Below are 15,800 nucleotides of genomic sequence, written 5' to 3'. Positions count from 1 at the left end.
TACCCAACATTAAAATAAGTCTTTTTTTTTTATGTTGGGCACATCATATCTGGAAATAAAATAATTTATCTGAAACTTAGGTTTACCAACTAGATTCTGTTTGTCATGGATGGAATACCATAGAAAGGAAATGATCAACAGAATTGATATGTAGCTTTCCACAGCAGCATCCATTTTTACACAGGAAATGCTTGATTTGTTGAGAAGCAACTAAAGTTCTTGAGTGGAAAATTTGGAGCCAGTTTGAAGTCTTTAATTCCAAATTCTTTTAAGGAAAGTCTGTTGTTATTATTATTTATTTATTAAATTCATATATCTTCAAAATAACTTAGAGAAATATTCTGCTTCTTGCTGGAGCACTCTGCAGGTCACTGATATTTATATTAGAAGCTTAACACAATATTTGGTTTCTCTTGCACTATATTTCTGGCACAAAGAACTGGTTAAAAAATTGAAAGTGGAAAGCAGCTTGGGTTACAGTGATCATGAAATGATGAAGTCCATGATTCTAAAGAATGGTAGTAGGGAAAACAGCACAATAAAGAAAATGGATGTCAAGAAGGCAGACTTTAGCAAACTTAGGGAGCTGGTAGGTAAGATCCCCTTGGGAAGCAAGTCTAAAGGGGAAAACAGTTCAAAAGAGTTGGCAGTTTCTTCAAAGAGACATTTTTAAGGGCACAAGAACAAATTATCCCACTGCGTAGGAAAGGTAGGAATTATGGCAAGAGACCACGCTGGCTAACCAGTTTCAGTGATCTGAAACTCAAAAAAAAAAAAAAAAAAAACCCTACAAAATGTGGAAATAGATCAAATTACAAAAGATGAATATAAACAAATAATACAAGTATATAGGGACAAAATTAGAAAAGCCAAGTCACAAAATGAGATTAAACTAGCTAGAGACATAAAGGGTAACAAGAAAACATTCTACAAATACATTAGAAGCCTGAGCAAGACCACAAATAGGGTAGGCCCGTTATTCAATTAGGGAGGAAATCCAATAACAGAAAATGTGGAAGTGGCAGAAGTGGTAAATGACATTTTTGTTTCAGTTTTCACCAAAAAGTTTAGTAGCAATTGGACATCTAACATAGAGAATGCCAGTGAAAATTAGCTACGATTAGAGGGGAAAGAACAAGTTAAAAATTATTTAGACAAGTTAGTTGTTTTCAAGTCACCAGGGCCTTATATAATACATTCTAGAATACTAAAGGAGCTGACTGAGGAGATATCTGAGCAATTAGCGCTTATCTTCGAAAACTCTTGGAAGATAGGAGAGATTCCTGAAGAGTGGCAGAAGTCAAATATAGTGCCAGTCTATAAAAAGGGGAATGAGAACAACCCAGGTAATTACAGACCAGTGAGCTTACCTTCAGTACATGGAAAGATAATGGAGCAAATAATTAAATTATCAATTTGCAAATACCTAGAAGATAATAAGCTGCTAAGAAACAGTCAGCATAGATTTGTCAAGAACAAATCATGCCAAACCTACCTAGCAACTTTCTTTGATAGCCTTGTGTGTAGGGGGAAGCGAGAGGTGTGGTATATCTTGACTTTAGTAAGGCTTTTGATACTGTCTTGCATGACCTTCTCATAAACAAATTAGGAAAATACAATCTAGATGGAGCTACTATAAGGTGGGTGCATAACTGGTTGGAAAAATGTTCCCAGAGAGTAGTTATTATTTAGAGCTGGCTGGAGAATGACAATTCCATTTCCCAACAACTTTTGAAGATCACAAAAAGAAATGAATTCCACATAGGACCAAAAATAATCTGATTCATCTCTTTTTTTTTCTCTCTCTCTCTCTCGCACCCCCCCATATCTATCTATATATTTTAAGTTACCAGAGAGTTCATCCTGGACTTCAGAAACCTTCCTGTCAAAAACTTGGTCAAATTTTATATACATCCATGAAACGTTTCAGCTTTGATGAAACTGTGCATTTCAATGAAAGTACATCTAGTAGAAAATATTCAGCTAGTTCTATACATAATGATGTGGACTTCTCACAAGTGCCAAGCAAAGCTCTATGAGGAGTCTTTGCAATCAACTTATTTGTTTTGTTTTGTTAGAGTGGTCAGGACAAGATAAGAAATCACCAAAATATTTTCTGCAGTAATGAGTGATTGTCTTCATTCAAGTTCGAAATAACTTCTCAATCCATGCTGAATAAGTAGAAGATTCTGCCTTGTATCTCAGGATTACTTTTTTTACTCAAGCTAGAGCACACCTTTCTCAATTAGACTTGGCAGGGGAGCTTCCTCCTCTAGGCCTATACCCCACAGCTTAATAGATGGGTTGATAAAACACCTATAACCTTTACTCAGCATGTTGTATATGCATTTTCAGAGAGGGTAATCTTCTTGCATGACCAGAGAATATGAAAGAGATTTTCAAGTGGTTTACATCTAAAGCATTAAAGTTGATTGACAATCATTAAGTTTTCTTTTTACAATCTCCAAGTTATTTGGCAATATTTTTTTCAAATGTTATCTTATATACAATAAAGAACAAGTGATTGGGAAAATTTTAATTACATTATAGTTGCTTAGTAGAGGTCAGGAACTATTTCTGTCTCCCACTTGCCTTTGGATTTGGAGAACACTTATAGGTTGTGCTATTTAGTCAGCTATAATTGCCACCAAAGTAGGGTTGTGAGAATTTCCAATTAGGATACATTATTTAATGTGGTGATGAGTTAAGGATTTACTTTACCAAGTACCATCAAATTTTACCAGTTAATGAAAAAGACATAGAAGATACTTGTTTTGGTTTAATAGTGTAGAAACAAAGAGTTCCATTCTGGTTTCCCATAATACTTGCAGTACTTATCCTGCTTCCCTTTGTAAATTTTCCAACTTCAAAACTAAGCCACAAACATCTCCTAGCAGTAGAAGTGGACAGCTAGTCTGATTCAGTAAAAATGTGTGGGCAATAGACAGTTTATTTGTTCTGAACTTTAAGTGGTCATTATTAAAGATTATAGACGGTGCAAACTTGTTATCTACCAGGAGACTCAGAGAAGATACACTTCAGTTGGCCTTGTCTATACTATTGCGGTAAATTGACATAAATTACGCTACTCCAGTTACATGAGTAATGTAACCAAAGTTGATGTAGCTTAAGTCAACTCACTGTGGTGTCTACACCTCACTGTGTTGATAGGAGATGCTCTCCCATCGACTTCTCTTACTCTTGTTGGGGAGCTGGAGTACCAGAGTTGACCTGAGAGTTTCACTAGACCTGCTAAATTGACACCACTGCATCGATTCCAGGAGTGCCAATCTACTGGTAAGTGTAGAGATGGCCTAAGACTGAGACATCTGCTCTTGGATATTTGATGAAACAGAATAGCTCAATTGTACTATTCATGTGGCCCTTGAGTGTCACCTGTATAGAAATGGGCACTCTCATAATGAAGAGGCACACGATGGAACCAGATAGAAGCATGTAAATAATAAAAGAATAAGGTTGATGAAAAGAAGCACCATAGTTAATGTTCAATGGCTTAGGCAAAAGTGAAGCAAATCAATAGAGCTTAAAGGTGTTTATGTAGTATTTACTGTATGGATAATTTTCATCATGTTAGTTTCTCATATTACTGTTACATTTCCTTCTAAGTTTGATGCAGATGTTTGTATAATGTGTGCTCTTACATGGTCTGTCATTTCTGTGTACTTTACTAGAAAATATGTTACTGTTTATTGTATTTGATATGGCACTCAGTAAGAGAGGCTGGGTTAGCAGAATTTGTTTAGTATAATTTAGTTTTAGTGTATTTCAATTTTAGCTGTTTGAATTATTACATTAATCTGTCAAATTGCACTCTGAAACTTTTCAATTAGTATTTTCCCTACACTCTTTGTAAGAGACATATTGGGATGGTCTAAGTTATGCTGGCATGAGTATGGAAAACCATTGTCAGTATAAGGGAACTGAAAATTAAAGTTGGACAATTTTTTTTTTGGAGAATAGAAAATTTGCCTAAAAATGCAGTTTTGAGCTGTCCGAAAATATTTGGGATTTGAGTAGAATTCAACAATTAGTTTGGGCCAAATAAAAATTTAGGAAAAAACTTTGAAAAAGTCAAAACTCTTTGTTTTGACATTTTCTAAATTACCCAATTTGATGTTTTGTTTCTAAATGAATCATTTTTGTTCGACCCAAACTCTTTTTTTTTTTCTTCCAGTTTTTCATGTCGGTAACAAAAACTGAAAACAAATCAGTTTCAGTTTTAAACAAACTGATTTTTAACCTGGGTTAATTATTTGCTCAGGTATAGTGCCATCAGCTCACTTGCAGCTCCCCACCTCCTCTCTCTCATGTTTCCACTTTCAATGCTTACTAGAATCACCTAAGGAGTCAGAATTTACTCTTTCTCTGTGCTTAGTGTGTCTACCAATTGAATGCATCTACAGAAATCTGAGCTTGCTTCTTGATATGTAGCCAATTGAACTTACTTTCCTTTTTGATTTCGGTAGCAGAATCCACTTTCATAAGTTCCGGTCTGAGGATCTGAATGACACGTTTCTACTTTCAGTGTCTTACCATTGAAAATTGAACTGTTTCTGTAGTATGCTGCAAGGTATTGATCAGTAAAGTTCACATTGCAAAGTATTGTTTTCCTCTAATAACCTCCTGTGTTCTGTGGAAATGTGGAAAGCCTTCACAGAATAGCATGTGGGGTTTTTATGATTGACTCAAGTATTGTACATCAGACATTTTCAAGATGTGACTAAGATGTTCCCACCTGCCAACTCAAATTACATTGTCTAGTAATTTTTCTGCATAGTCAGTCACTCTTGATGTATTCCATTTGTGTAATGCTTTTCAGAAGAATTGCATGTGATTAAAAGGAAAGACAGGAAGTATGGCAAGAGACCACCATGGCTTAACCAGGAGATCTTCAATGATCTGAAACTCAAAAAGGAGTTCTATAAAAAGTGTGGAAACTAGGTCAAATTACAAAGTATTAATATAAATAAATAACACAAGTATGTAGGAGAAAAATTAGAAAGGCCAAGGCACAAAACGAGATAAAACTAGCTAGAGACATTAAGGGTAACAAGAAAATACAAATACATTAGAAGCAAGAGGAAGACCAAGGATAGGGTAGGCCTGTTATTCAATGATGTGGGAAAAACAATAACAGAAAATGTGGAAATTGCACAGGTGCTTAATGACTTCTTTGTTTCAGTTTTCACCAAGATGGTTGGTGGTGATTGGACATCTAACATAGTCAATGCCAGTGAAAATGAGGTAGGATCAAAGGCTAAAATAGGGAAAAAACAAGTTCAAAATTACTTAGACAAATTAGATGTCTTCAAGTCACCGGGGCCTGATGAAATGCAGCCTAGAATACTCAAGGAGCTAAGGAGATATCTACATAAGAACCGCCATACTGGGTCAGACCAAAGGTCCATCTAATATAGCATCCTATCTTCCGACAGTGGCCAATGCCAGGTGCCCCAGAGGGAATGAACAGAACAGATAATCATCAAGTGATCCATCCTCTGTCACCCATTCCCAGCTTTTGGCAAACAGAGACTAGGGACATCCTCTCTGCCGATCCTGGCTAATAGCTATGGCTGGACCTATCCTCCATGAATTTATTTAGTTCTTTTTTGAACCCTGTTATAGTCTTGGCCTTCACAACATCCTCTGGCAAGGAATTCCACAGGTTGACTGTGCGTTGTGTGAAAAAATACTTCCTTTTGTTTGTTTTAAACCTGCTGCCTATTGATTACATTTGGTGGCCCCTAGTTCTTGTGTTCTGAGAAGGAGTAAATAACGCTTCCTTATTTACTTTCTCCATATCAGTCATGATTTTATAGACCTCTAGCATATCCCCTCTTAGTCGTCTCTTTTCCAAGTTTTATTAATCTCTCCTCATATGGCAGCTGTTCCATACCCCTAATCATTTTTGTTGCCCTTTTCTGAACCTTTTCCAAGTCCAATATATCTTTTTTGTAATGGGGGGACCACATCTGTGTGCAGTATTCAAAATGTGGGCATACCATGGATTTATATAGAGGTAATAGGATATTTTCTGTCTTATTTTCTATCCCTTTCTTAATGATTCCTAACATTCTGTTTGCTTTTTTTTGACTGCCGCTGCACATTGAGTGGATATTTTCAGAGAACTATCCACAATGACTCTAAGATATCTTTCTTGACTGGTAACAGCTAATTTAGACCCATCATTTTATATGTATAGTTGGGATTATGTTTTCCAATGTTCATTACTTTGCATTGATCAACATTGAATTTCATCTGCCATTTTGTTGCCCAGTCACCCCGTTTTGAGTGGTCCAGTTTAAAAACTGTTCTACAATCTTTTTAATTTTAAGTGCCAACAATCTGGTTTCATTTTAGTTTAGGTGGAGCCCATCCCTTTCCCAATAGTTTCCCCAGTTCCTAATAAATCTAAACCCCTCCTCCCTATACCATTGTCTCATCCATGCATTGAGACCCTGCATTTCTGCCTGTCTAACTGGCCCTGCATGTGGAACTGGAAGCATTTCAGAGAATGAGCCATTAGCGATTATCTTTGGAAAGTCATGGAAGACGGGAGAGATTCCAGAAGACTGGAAATGGGCAAATATAGTGCCAATTTATAAAAATGGAAATAAGGACAACCCGGGGAATTACAGTCCAGTCAGCTTAATTTATGTACTCAGAGAGATAATGGAACAAAGAATAAAGCAATCAATTTTCAAATATCTAGAATATAATAAGGTGATAAGTAACAGCATGGATTTGTCAAGTACAAATCATGTCAAACCAACCTAATAGCTTTCTTAACAGGGGAACAAGCCTTGTGGATGGGAGGGAAGCAGTAGATGTGGTATATCTTTATTTTAGTAAAACTTTTGATACTGTCTCGCATGACCTTCTCATAAACAAACTAGGGGAATGCAACCTAGATGGAGCTACTATAAGGTGAGTGCAAAACTGGTTGGAAAACAGTTCCCAAGTAGTTATCAGTGGTTCAGTCATGCTGGAAGGACATAACAAGTGGGGTCCTTCAGGGATCAGTTCTGGGTCTGGTTCTGTTCAAGATCTTCATCAATGATTTAGATAATGGCATACAGAATACACTTATAAAGTTTGCAGATGATACCGAACTGGGAGGGGTTGCAAGTGCTTTGGAGGATAGAATCAGGGCCGCCCAGAGAATTCAGGGGGCCTGAGGCTAAGCAATTTCGGGGGCCCCTTCCATAAAAAAAAGTTGCAATACTCTAGTAACATGTATTTGGAAATGTAAACAATAACCAGTGAAATACATTCAAAAATTATTTTTTAATAATTTGAAAATACACAAAATACATTATTTAAAAACATTAAATGCTTTGTGATATGTATACATTTGCAGTTACATAATGGGCTGTTGCTGGGTGATGGTGATGGTTGGTGCCAATGGGCTGTCGCTGCCTGGGGGTGGCTCTACTGTTGCCCAGGGCTGGGTGGGGAGCTGGGCTCTGGGTTGGGGGGGCTCAGCTCACAGGGGCTGGGCTCAGAGCTGGGAGTCAGGGCTGTGGGGAGATGGGGTTGGGGGGTGCCCAGCTCAGAGGGGCTGGGCTCAGAGCTGGGGGGGTCAGGGCTGGGGGAGGGTGGGGTTGGGGGTGCCCGGCTCAGAGGGGCTTACCATGCTGCTTACTCCCGCCTCCCCCCTCTCCCGGAGCTTCAGCGCCCTGGACAGCGCTGCAGCGGCGTGGCTCCACGGGACCTGAGCTCCTGCCCCTCGGCTCAGAGCTCGGAGCCCCCTTACCAGGAGGCTCCGAGTGGGAGGCGCTCAGGCCACGTGGCTGCAGCACTGTCCAGGGCCACTCCTGGACGTGGCATGCTGAGATGGGCGGGAGCTTCCGACATTCTCATGGGGGCCCTTGCGTGGCCCAGGGCCTGGGGCAAATTGCGCCACTTGCCCCCCACCTCTGCGCGGCCCTGGATAGAATTATAATTCAAAAAGATCTGGACAAACTGGAGAAATGGTCTGAAGTAAATAGGATGAAATTCAATGAGGACAAATGCAAAGTACTCCACTTAGAAAGAACAATGAGTTGCATGTATACAAAATGGGAAATGACTGCCTAGGAAGGAGTACTGCAGAAAGGGATCTGGGGGTCATAGTGGACCACAAGCTATATATGAGTCAACCGTGTAATTTTGTTGCAAAAATGTGAACATCATTCTGGGATGTATTAGCAGGAGTGTTGTAAGCAAGACACGAGAAGTAATTCTTCTGCTCTAATCCACGCTGATTAGGCCTCAACTGGAGTATTGTGTCCACTTCAGGGCACCACATTTCAGGAAAGATGTGGCCAAATTTCAGGAAAGTCCAGAGAAGAGCAACAAAAATGTTTAAAGGTTTAGAAAACATGACCATTGAAAAAACTGGCTTTGTTTTCAAGGTCATAAAAGGTTCTTACAAGGAAGAAGGAGAAAAAAACGTTCTTCTTAACCTCTGAGGATAGGACAAGAAGCAATGGGCTTAAATTGCAGCAAGGGAGGTTTAGGTTGGACATTAGGAAAAACTTCCTAACAGTCAGGGTGGTTAAGCAGTGGAATGAATTGCCTAGGGAGGTTGTGGAATCTCCATCACTGGAGATATTTTAAGAGCAGGTTAGACAAACACTTGTCAGGGATGGTCTAGTTAATACTTAGTCCTCCTGCCTTGGGTGCCGGGGACTGGACTAGATCACCTCTCAAGATCCCTTCCACTCCTATGATTCTATAATCTTGAACTAATGGCAAGTTATTTTAACTAATTACCTTTTTAAAAAAAATATTATTGTGCAAAATTAAATGGTGTCTGGTCATGAATGTGTTCATGGCACAAATTTTTGTCATAATGAGGATTCAGATACTCTGTTAAACAAAAGATAGTTTTTTTATGTTATAGATGTCTCTTAAAGTAATGTTAAGATTTTTCTGGAAGAAGGATTCTGTACCTAGAATTAGAATTCTGAAACTGAAGGATAATAGATTATATAAATTTATATAAAAAAGTATCTTTTTCTAAATTTATTGCTTGTTTGTGTAATTCAGTCTTCTAGTTTCAGTTTTAAGTGTTTGATAAAAAGTTGTGAAATTGATTAATTTTTAGAAATATAACTTTAAAAATAGATGGTTGCATTTAAGACTTTTATTTTGTATTATTCTGTATTTGGATATGCACTCAATTATAAAATTGATTTTTTGTTTGTTTTGGATTTTTTTATTATTTATTTTTTTTTTGGTCATGCTACACAGCTTCACTGATTGCAAGCAGATTGCATTAGTATTAGGTTTTAAAGTACAAAAGCTGTTCTGAAATGTCCATTATTTGGAGTCTTTTTGCTGATCTTAATGGTAAATCATGTACTTTCAAGACTGAACTACATATTTTAGTCATTTAAAAAAAACCATAATTGATTGATTGGAACTATTTTTACATCCTTTATTCCTGGGTGACACCATTTCTAGCCAAAATAACCATGTGACTAAGGTCTAATCTGAAAAGAGACTGGATGCATTCAGTCTTTAATCTTTCCTCATAATTCAGTTCTTCCAACCCTCGGTTTTCTTAGTTATGACTATTTCCCACTTAATTTGAATAAAATACTTCAAGAAACACTCTTCCATGAAGTAATCGAATATGTATTCTTCCACAGGCTGATATCTCTAAAAAATGTCCGATCAAAAAAATGACATCTCAACTATTTTTCAGTTGAAATTTGGCTTCTCAGCTAGACAATTTTTTTTTTGCAAAATGTGTGTGCTTTCTGAAGAAAATATTCTGGGGGTTTTGTTTCTTTGTTTGTTGTCAAAAAGCTGTATACTTGAAACGAAGTTTTCCATTTTCTGCCAAAACCCAAACATTTTCAGCTGGAAACAAACACATTTTGATGCATTGCTCTGTCGGAATTACAGTTTGGCTGCCTCATGTCCCCATTCTCCTATATTGATTGGGCTTTCCAGCCAGGCTTCATCTCCCATTATGCACTATGGCCATTGGAGTCCCCTGATGCACTACCTTCCCTCACGGTGGTGTTTTATGTAAATGTGATGTAATTCCATTTTAATAAGTGGAATTACTTGAGATTTACACCAGTATATCAGAGTACTGGTAAAATTTGGACTAATATGTAGAATTCACAATAATCAGTATAAACAGAGAACTGTTTCTTCTCAATTTAGTACTAATAGTAGTTACAATGTACATTTCCCCAGTGCCTTCCTAATCTCTGGTTTAACAAGAGATCACACATTGTACATCAACATTTCATCAAGTTTTATATTAGACACAGAGTAAAGTCTGTATTGATGAATTATTTTGTAAATTTCTATTACTTATTTTTCCTTCTTTTTACAACAGCTGTGTGTGAACATGATCAATGAGAAGATACACTGGTATATCAATGAAGTGCTTTTTCTACAAGAGCAAGCAGAATGTGTACAGGAAGGAGTTACTATGGAAACAACATATTCTCCTGGTAACCATACAGAAGCCTTGGATTTTTTCTTTCAGGTAGTTTTCAAACCCATTTATACACCATTTATATTTATACACATGGTCTCTGTTTTAGGCTAATAAAAATCCAGACTAGCAGTTTCTGATTTAGGTGTCTCTAGAGAAGGTGACAGGAGCAAAAAGTTCATAGAAGGAGGCCTCCATAACTGCCCTGTGCACCAGTATGGGGTAAAGGGTTTGGCAGAGGTCAACTGCCTTTACTGATCCACTGGCCCCACACGTAGGGTCTGTATACAGTCCCTAGATGCTACTACAGATTTCTGACTCCTGTTGTGACCATGGAGATTTCTTCTATCCTTGGAACTGATTTCTGGAGTATGATTTCTATGAAATAGCATAATCCCTTGCTGTTTTTTTAAGAGATTAGTGATCACAATTTTAGAGTAAATCAAATATGAATTTTTGCATTTTTTGACTATCTCTTGTGCTTAGCAGACTTTAACCGAAAGATTTTTTCTACAGCGATACACAATTCTGTTTAATAAACAAGACATTTACTGTAAATGGAAGAATAGTATTCTGCCAATGAGTAAAAACAGAGAAATCTAAGATCATCCATTTTTCATTTCAGAAACCATCAGGTTTTTTGGCCATGCTGGATGAAGAAAGCCAATCCATTTGGTCAATAGAACAGAATCTTTCTAAACGCCTTCAGTCGTACCTGGAAACCTCAGACACAAATGCAGTATATTCTTCCATGAAAGATGGAAATGGCAATGTTGCACCAAAGGATCAGAGTCCCACCTTCACTGTTATGCATTATGCTGGAAGGGTAAGTGAGTGGAGGGAAGTGAGTAATGAATCATATATGGCTAAGGAAAAGAGCAGTAAGGACAAAAGAGATTCCTCAAAGCTTCTGAACTAACAACTTCTGACAGCTAACAGAAAAACTGATTTGTTTATAATGGACTCAGCTCTATCTGACAATACACTGTTAGAAAGAATCTAATATCTCAAAATTCATAGTTTATACTCCTTTACATAGGTGCCGACTATGTAGGTACTCCAGGGCTGGAGTACCATGGAAAAAAAATAGTGGGTGCTCAGGACCCATCGAGAGCACCCTAATCAGCTCCTCCCCCTCTCCCCAGCATCTCCCGCCCACTGGTGGGCCCCACTGATCAGCTCCTTCCCTTCCCTCGCAGCGCCTCCTGCCCTTCATGATCAGCTTTTCAGTGGTGTGCAGGAGGTGGGGTGGGGGAGGAGCGAGGGTGGGGCACACTGGGGGAGGGGATGGAATGGGGCAGGATGAGGTGGGGTGGGGTGAGGTGGGGTAGGGGGTTGGGGTAAGAGATGGAGTGGGGGCGGGGCCTCAGATGGAGCAAGGGTTGAGCCACTTAGAAAGACGGTGCCTCTGCTCCTTTTTTTTTCTCTTGATCCTTAATACGACAAGGTACAAGGTGATTGGTAGGGCTACTATGAGAATTTCTTGGCCTAGGAAAGGTTTTGAAAATCCTTATCATGTTGCAGAGATCTGGTTAAAAAAAAATGATTATTTTTGTGAAAATGTACACCAAAATATTGTGCTTTTTTGAAATTTCACTCCAGATGGTCAAAAAACAGGGTGAATTTTTGGCAACTTTTGTGAAAAATACATCACATTTTTTCCAACAAAAAATCATAATTTGGAAAATTTTGACTGGCTTTGAAATCCAGTACTCTTTCTTCCTCTTCGTACATTAATTCTCTTCCTTCATCTCTGTCTGCACACTGTTCCTCTGTCCTACCAATCAAAATCAGATTTTTTTTTAAAAAGTGCAGGCACCATTCTGAGAGTAGGACAATCACTTTTCTCTTTTTGCTGATATGGGAAATATATTTTATACTCCTTTATGTTTTCTCTTGGTATTTAATATGCCACAGTACAAGATGGTGATGGACAGGGCCAATATGAGAATTTCTTGGCCCAAAGGAAATTTCAAAAATCCTTCTTCAGGCTCATTCTGATATGCTGCTGATGTTCTGTGTTCTGAATGTAGTGTATAGAATCAATGGTTTAAACCCTACAGTCATTATCTAGTCAAAACTCCAAATGAAATCATCATGTAAGGATACAGAATAAGAATTGCAGGATTTGGTCCTTATGTCTAATTAGATTGGCCTTTTCTCTCTCTCTCTCCCTCTTGTGCCATTCATGCTGCGAACCCATCTGCTCATGAAACTCACATAACAGTTTTGTGGCTTGCAAGTTCAGGCCCTATGTTTAAAGATAGTCTTTATAAACTAAATTGGTGTGTGTAGATATATAAGCTTTATGTCCTACGTTCTATACGCCCTGTGTTATATCAGACACCTTGCCCTAGATTCTTTCCCTTTTGGACAAGGAGAAGACAGGAAAGGTAAGCTTGGTAAACAAGTTGATCAATGATGAAAACCTCAATTTCACTATAATTAGGCTAATTATACAAGCAGGGTTAACTGGGATATCTGATTATTGTACTTAATTACAAATGATGTTGAATAGATAATTGTTAGAACGTATACACTCTATTGCGCATGCACACGCGCGCACACACACACACACACACACATTCCCACCCGCCGCCCCCCAAGAGAAATGAAACTTTTCACCAAGAGTGCATAACACATAACTCTTCATCATGCCAGGTAGTTAGAGCAATATTCTCCTGCAGTACTGCTCAGTGTAGCAAACATATTGGGCTTAGATAGTGTGGTGATAGGTGCTGTATAACTACGATAGCTAGGTAGATTGCATGACACGATGTTCTATTGTAATGATAAAGATATGTCAAAATAGTGCTAGAATGCTACCGCGCCCCAGAACAATATGCAAGTTGGCATGAATGAGCAGCAGTGAAGCAGTTAAGGAATGAAAATTAAACTCATAACAAGAACAATAAGCACATTGAAAAAGCCACATGGGGGCTGGGGGAGGAAGGAACGTGCTTGTGGTATCCTCTTACAAAACACTCAATAGGACCATTAATTAAGATCAAAGCCTCAGGTACCTAGTTCCAAAACTTAGGACCTGAGTGGTAAATTGTATACCTTTCATTCATTTGTGTTTTATCCTTAGAATTTCATTTTATTAAAGAGACTTTTGGTTTGACCTTTCCCCAGTACTATTAATGATGTTTAATCTAAAGTATGAACAATGGGCCAGCACCTCTGCTGATGTAAATCCCCATAGCCCCATTAAAGTCAGTGCAGATACTCTGTACAATGGCTAAGGAGCTGGCCCAGTGTGTGCAAGACTTGACAAGCTGTTGATAGGATGCTGACTGAGGGTAAGAGGCTCTTGTCTTGCAAAGATAGAAAGATCCTTTTGAAATGTTAAAGCGTCCCTGTTTGAATGGTGGTTGAGCATTTTTCAAAAATACATTCGCATTTTTCATTTCTCCTGGGATCATTATGTCACTATCACAGAGTATCATTTCTTCAACAGAAGAATAGTTGTTTAATAAATAAGTACATAAAATGCAGATTTTCCCAAACCAACATAGCCTAATGGGTTCATTTAAAAAAACACCGCAGGAATTTTTAAGGGATTTTACTTTTGCTGATGCTGTTCTTAAGCTTGTGCTGTTACTACATTTTGTTAAGTGCTTTATGGTGCATCTTGATAGCAAATCAGACCTTTAAATATATCAGGTTGTATTGGCAATCCAAAATAAGATTTTCATACAAAAAGTATCAATATAGTTTGGCGGTATTTGGTAGCCATTGTTATACTCTTGTTCAATTAAATGTATTTGAAGTAAATGAAGTGTAAAGCAACACTTGGATGACTCATTGACTTTGAGATCCCAACATTTAAAACAAGGGGGCCTGATTCTGATTTCACTTATACCAATTTTACTCTGATGTAACTCCCTTAACTTCAGGGAAGTTTCTCATGATTGACATGAGTGTAAATGACAAGTGAATTAGGCTCAGAGGGTAGAAAATGAATGACCTGTACAAAGGCATTTGATAATTGAATATGGAGCTTTCAACCCTCTAAGGTTACCCATTTAAAGTCAGTCAGTTTTTCTAGAACCAGTGTGTGTTTGGTAGAAAGTTACAATGGATACGAGTCTTCTGTTAAACAGTAGAGGGCGGACAGCCTGATGACCTTAGGTAGCTCAAATTATTGTTGCCACATATTTCTTAGTCAGTGTGAAATGGCTTATTCACACTATGTGTGGTACAGAACAAACAAATCATGCTAGCACTTCACCCTGGCCCTCATAGGGAATCATTATGACCCAGGGCCCTATGTGGCAGGTGGTTTGGCAGTCCTGGTGCCAGAAATTCTGGGTTCTTTTCTTGGCTCATGTATTCACTGTATTTGTTGTGAGATTGTTCGGCTGATTTCAGTGAAGAAAACATTACCAGATGCTACATGGGTATTGACAGCTGTGCATCTGATATTGCAGAAAAAAGTGCAGTAGCAATCACCTATAATAATACAATATAAAATTACATTTGTTTATTTCTTTGATTTATGGGTGGGGGTGGGAGGGAAGCAAGGAGTGGGGAGGGAGAAGCAATACTATGTGAGAAAGATTTTGAGGGTGGGAGACTGGAAAGAGTGAGGCATTAGAGAGATTTAACAGAATGAGGCAGGTATCATGTGGAAAAAATAGAATGTGACCATATAATGAAAGACTGTACCATAATGGATATGCACAAGCGGGCAGAAGTAGGGTTTCATGGGTACATGCATTACTTTATCTCTGAGTTTAATTCTGCAACTGAACAGAACCATATCATCTTTACATATAATGTCTGTTTGTTCTAGGATGTTATTTAGCACTTAGCATCACAGAATGTAAGTACTTAAAGAAGCATAAACAGAACAATAAGATCTTTTTGGGGGAGTTTTGGTTTTGTTCTTTTGGAGCAGTGGGAGAGGAACATGACTTTGAGTGTTAGGATTTTTTTAAAAAAATCAATTCTGATGGCAGGATTTATCAAAAAGTTGTTTTATACCTTGATCTGAACACCACCAGGCTAGGGCTTAGTCTGATCTCTTCTGGAAAGGGGTTGCACAGCTGGGGTCTTGCTTCTGAGAATGCTTTGTTCCTAGGGTCTAATTCTCAGAGCCTGGGTGTATTCCGCTGCATTTTCCCTGTGGTGTGTAGTTTTCTTGAGGCATCATGGATGAAGACAGTCTCTGAAGTAGCTAAGTCCCATACTACACACTATAAATATGTATTGCTGAATCTAATACTGTTTTTTTATTTTATTTGATAAATGAATTTCACCATCTGATGGAATTGCACCAGTAAAGTGCAATATAGAATTTGGAGATACTTGGATTCAGAACATTGACATC

At 38.1% G+C, this 15,800-nt stretch overlaps 1 protein-coding gene across 2 annotated transcripts in view; it reads left to right on the top strand.

Moving 5' to 3' along the window:
• Window positions 1-15,800, top strand: part of MYO16 (myosin XVI) — a 559,391-nt gene that overhangs the window by 418,981 nt on the left and 124,610 nt on the right. For both annotated transcript variants that reach the window (XM_034758177.1, XM_034758176.1), the window contains 2 exons: window positions 10,364-10,516; window positions 11,091-11,291. In XM_034758177.1, the coding sequence (XP_034614068.1) occupies window positions 10,364-10,516; window positions 11,091-11,291 (354 nt within the window). The remainder of the gene's footprint in view (window positions 1-10,363; window positions 10,517-11,090; window positions 11,292-15,800) is intronic.

This window comes from Trachemys scripta, chromosome 1, assembly GCF_013100865.1.
Source record: "Trachemys scripta elegans isolate TJP31775 chromosome 1, CAS_Tse_1.0, whole genome shotgun sequence".
Lineage (NCBI taxonomy): Eukaryota > Metazoa > Chordata > Testudines > Emydidae > Trachemys > Trachemys scripta.
Note: the sequence above shows the minus strand (reverse complement) of the source record. Positions and strands in the feature narration are given on the sequence as shown.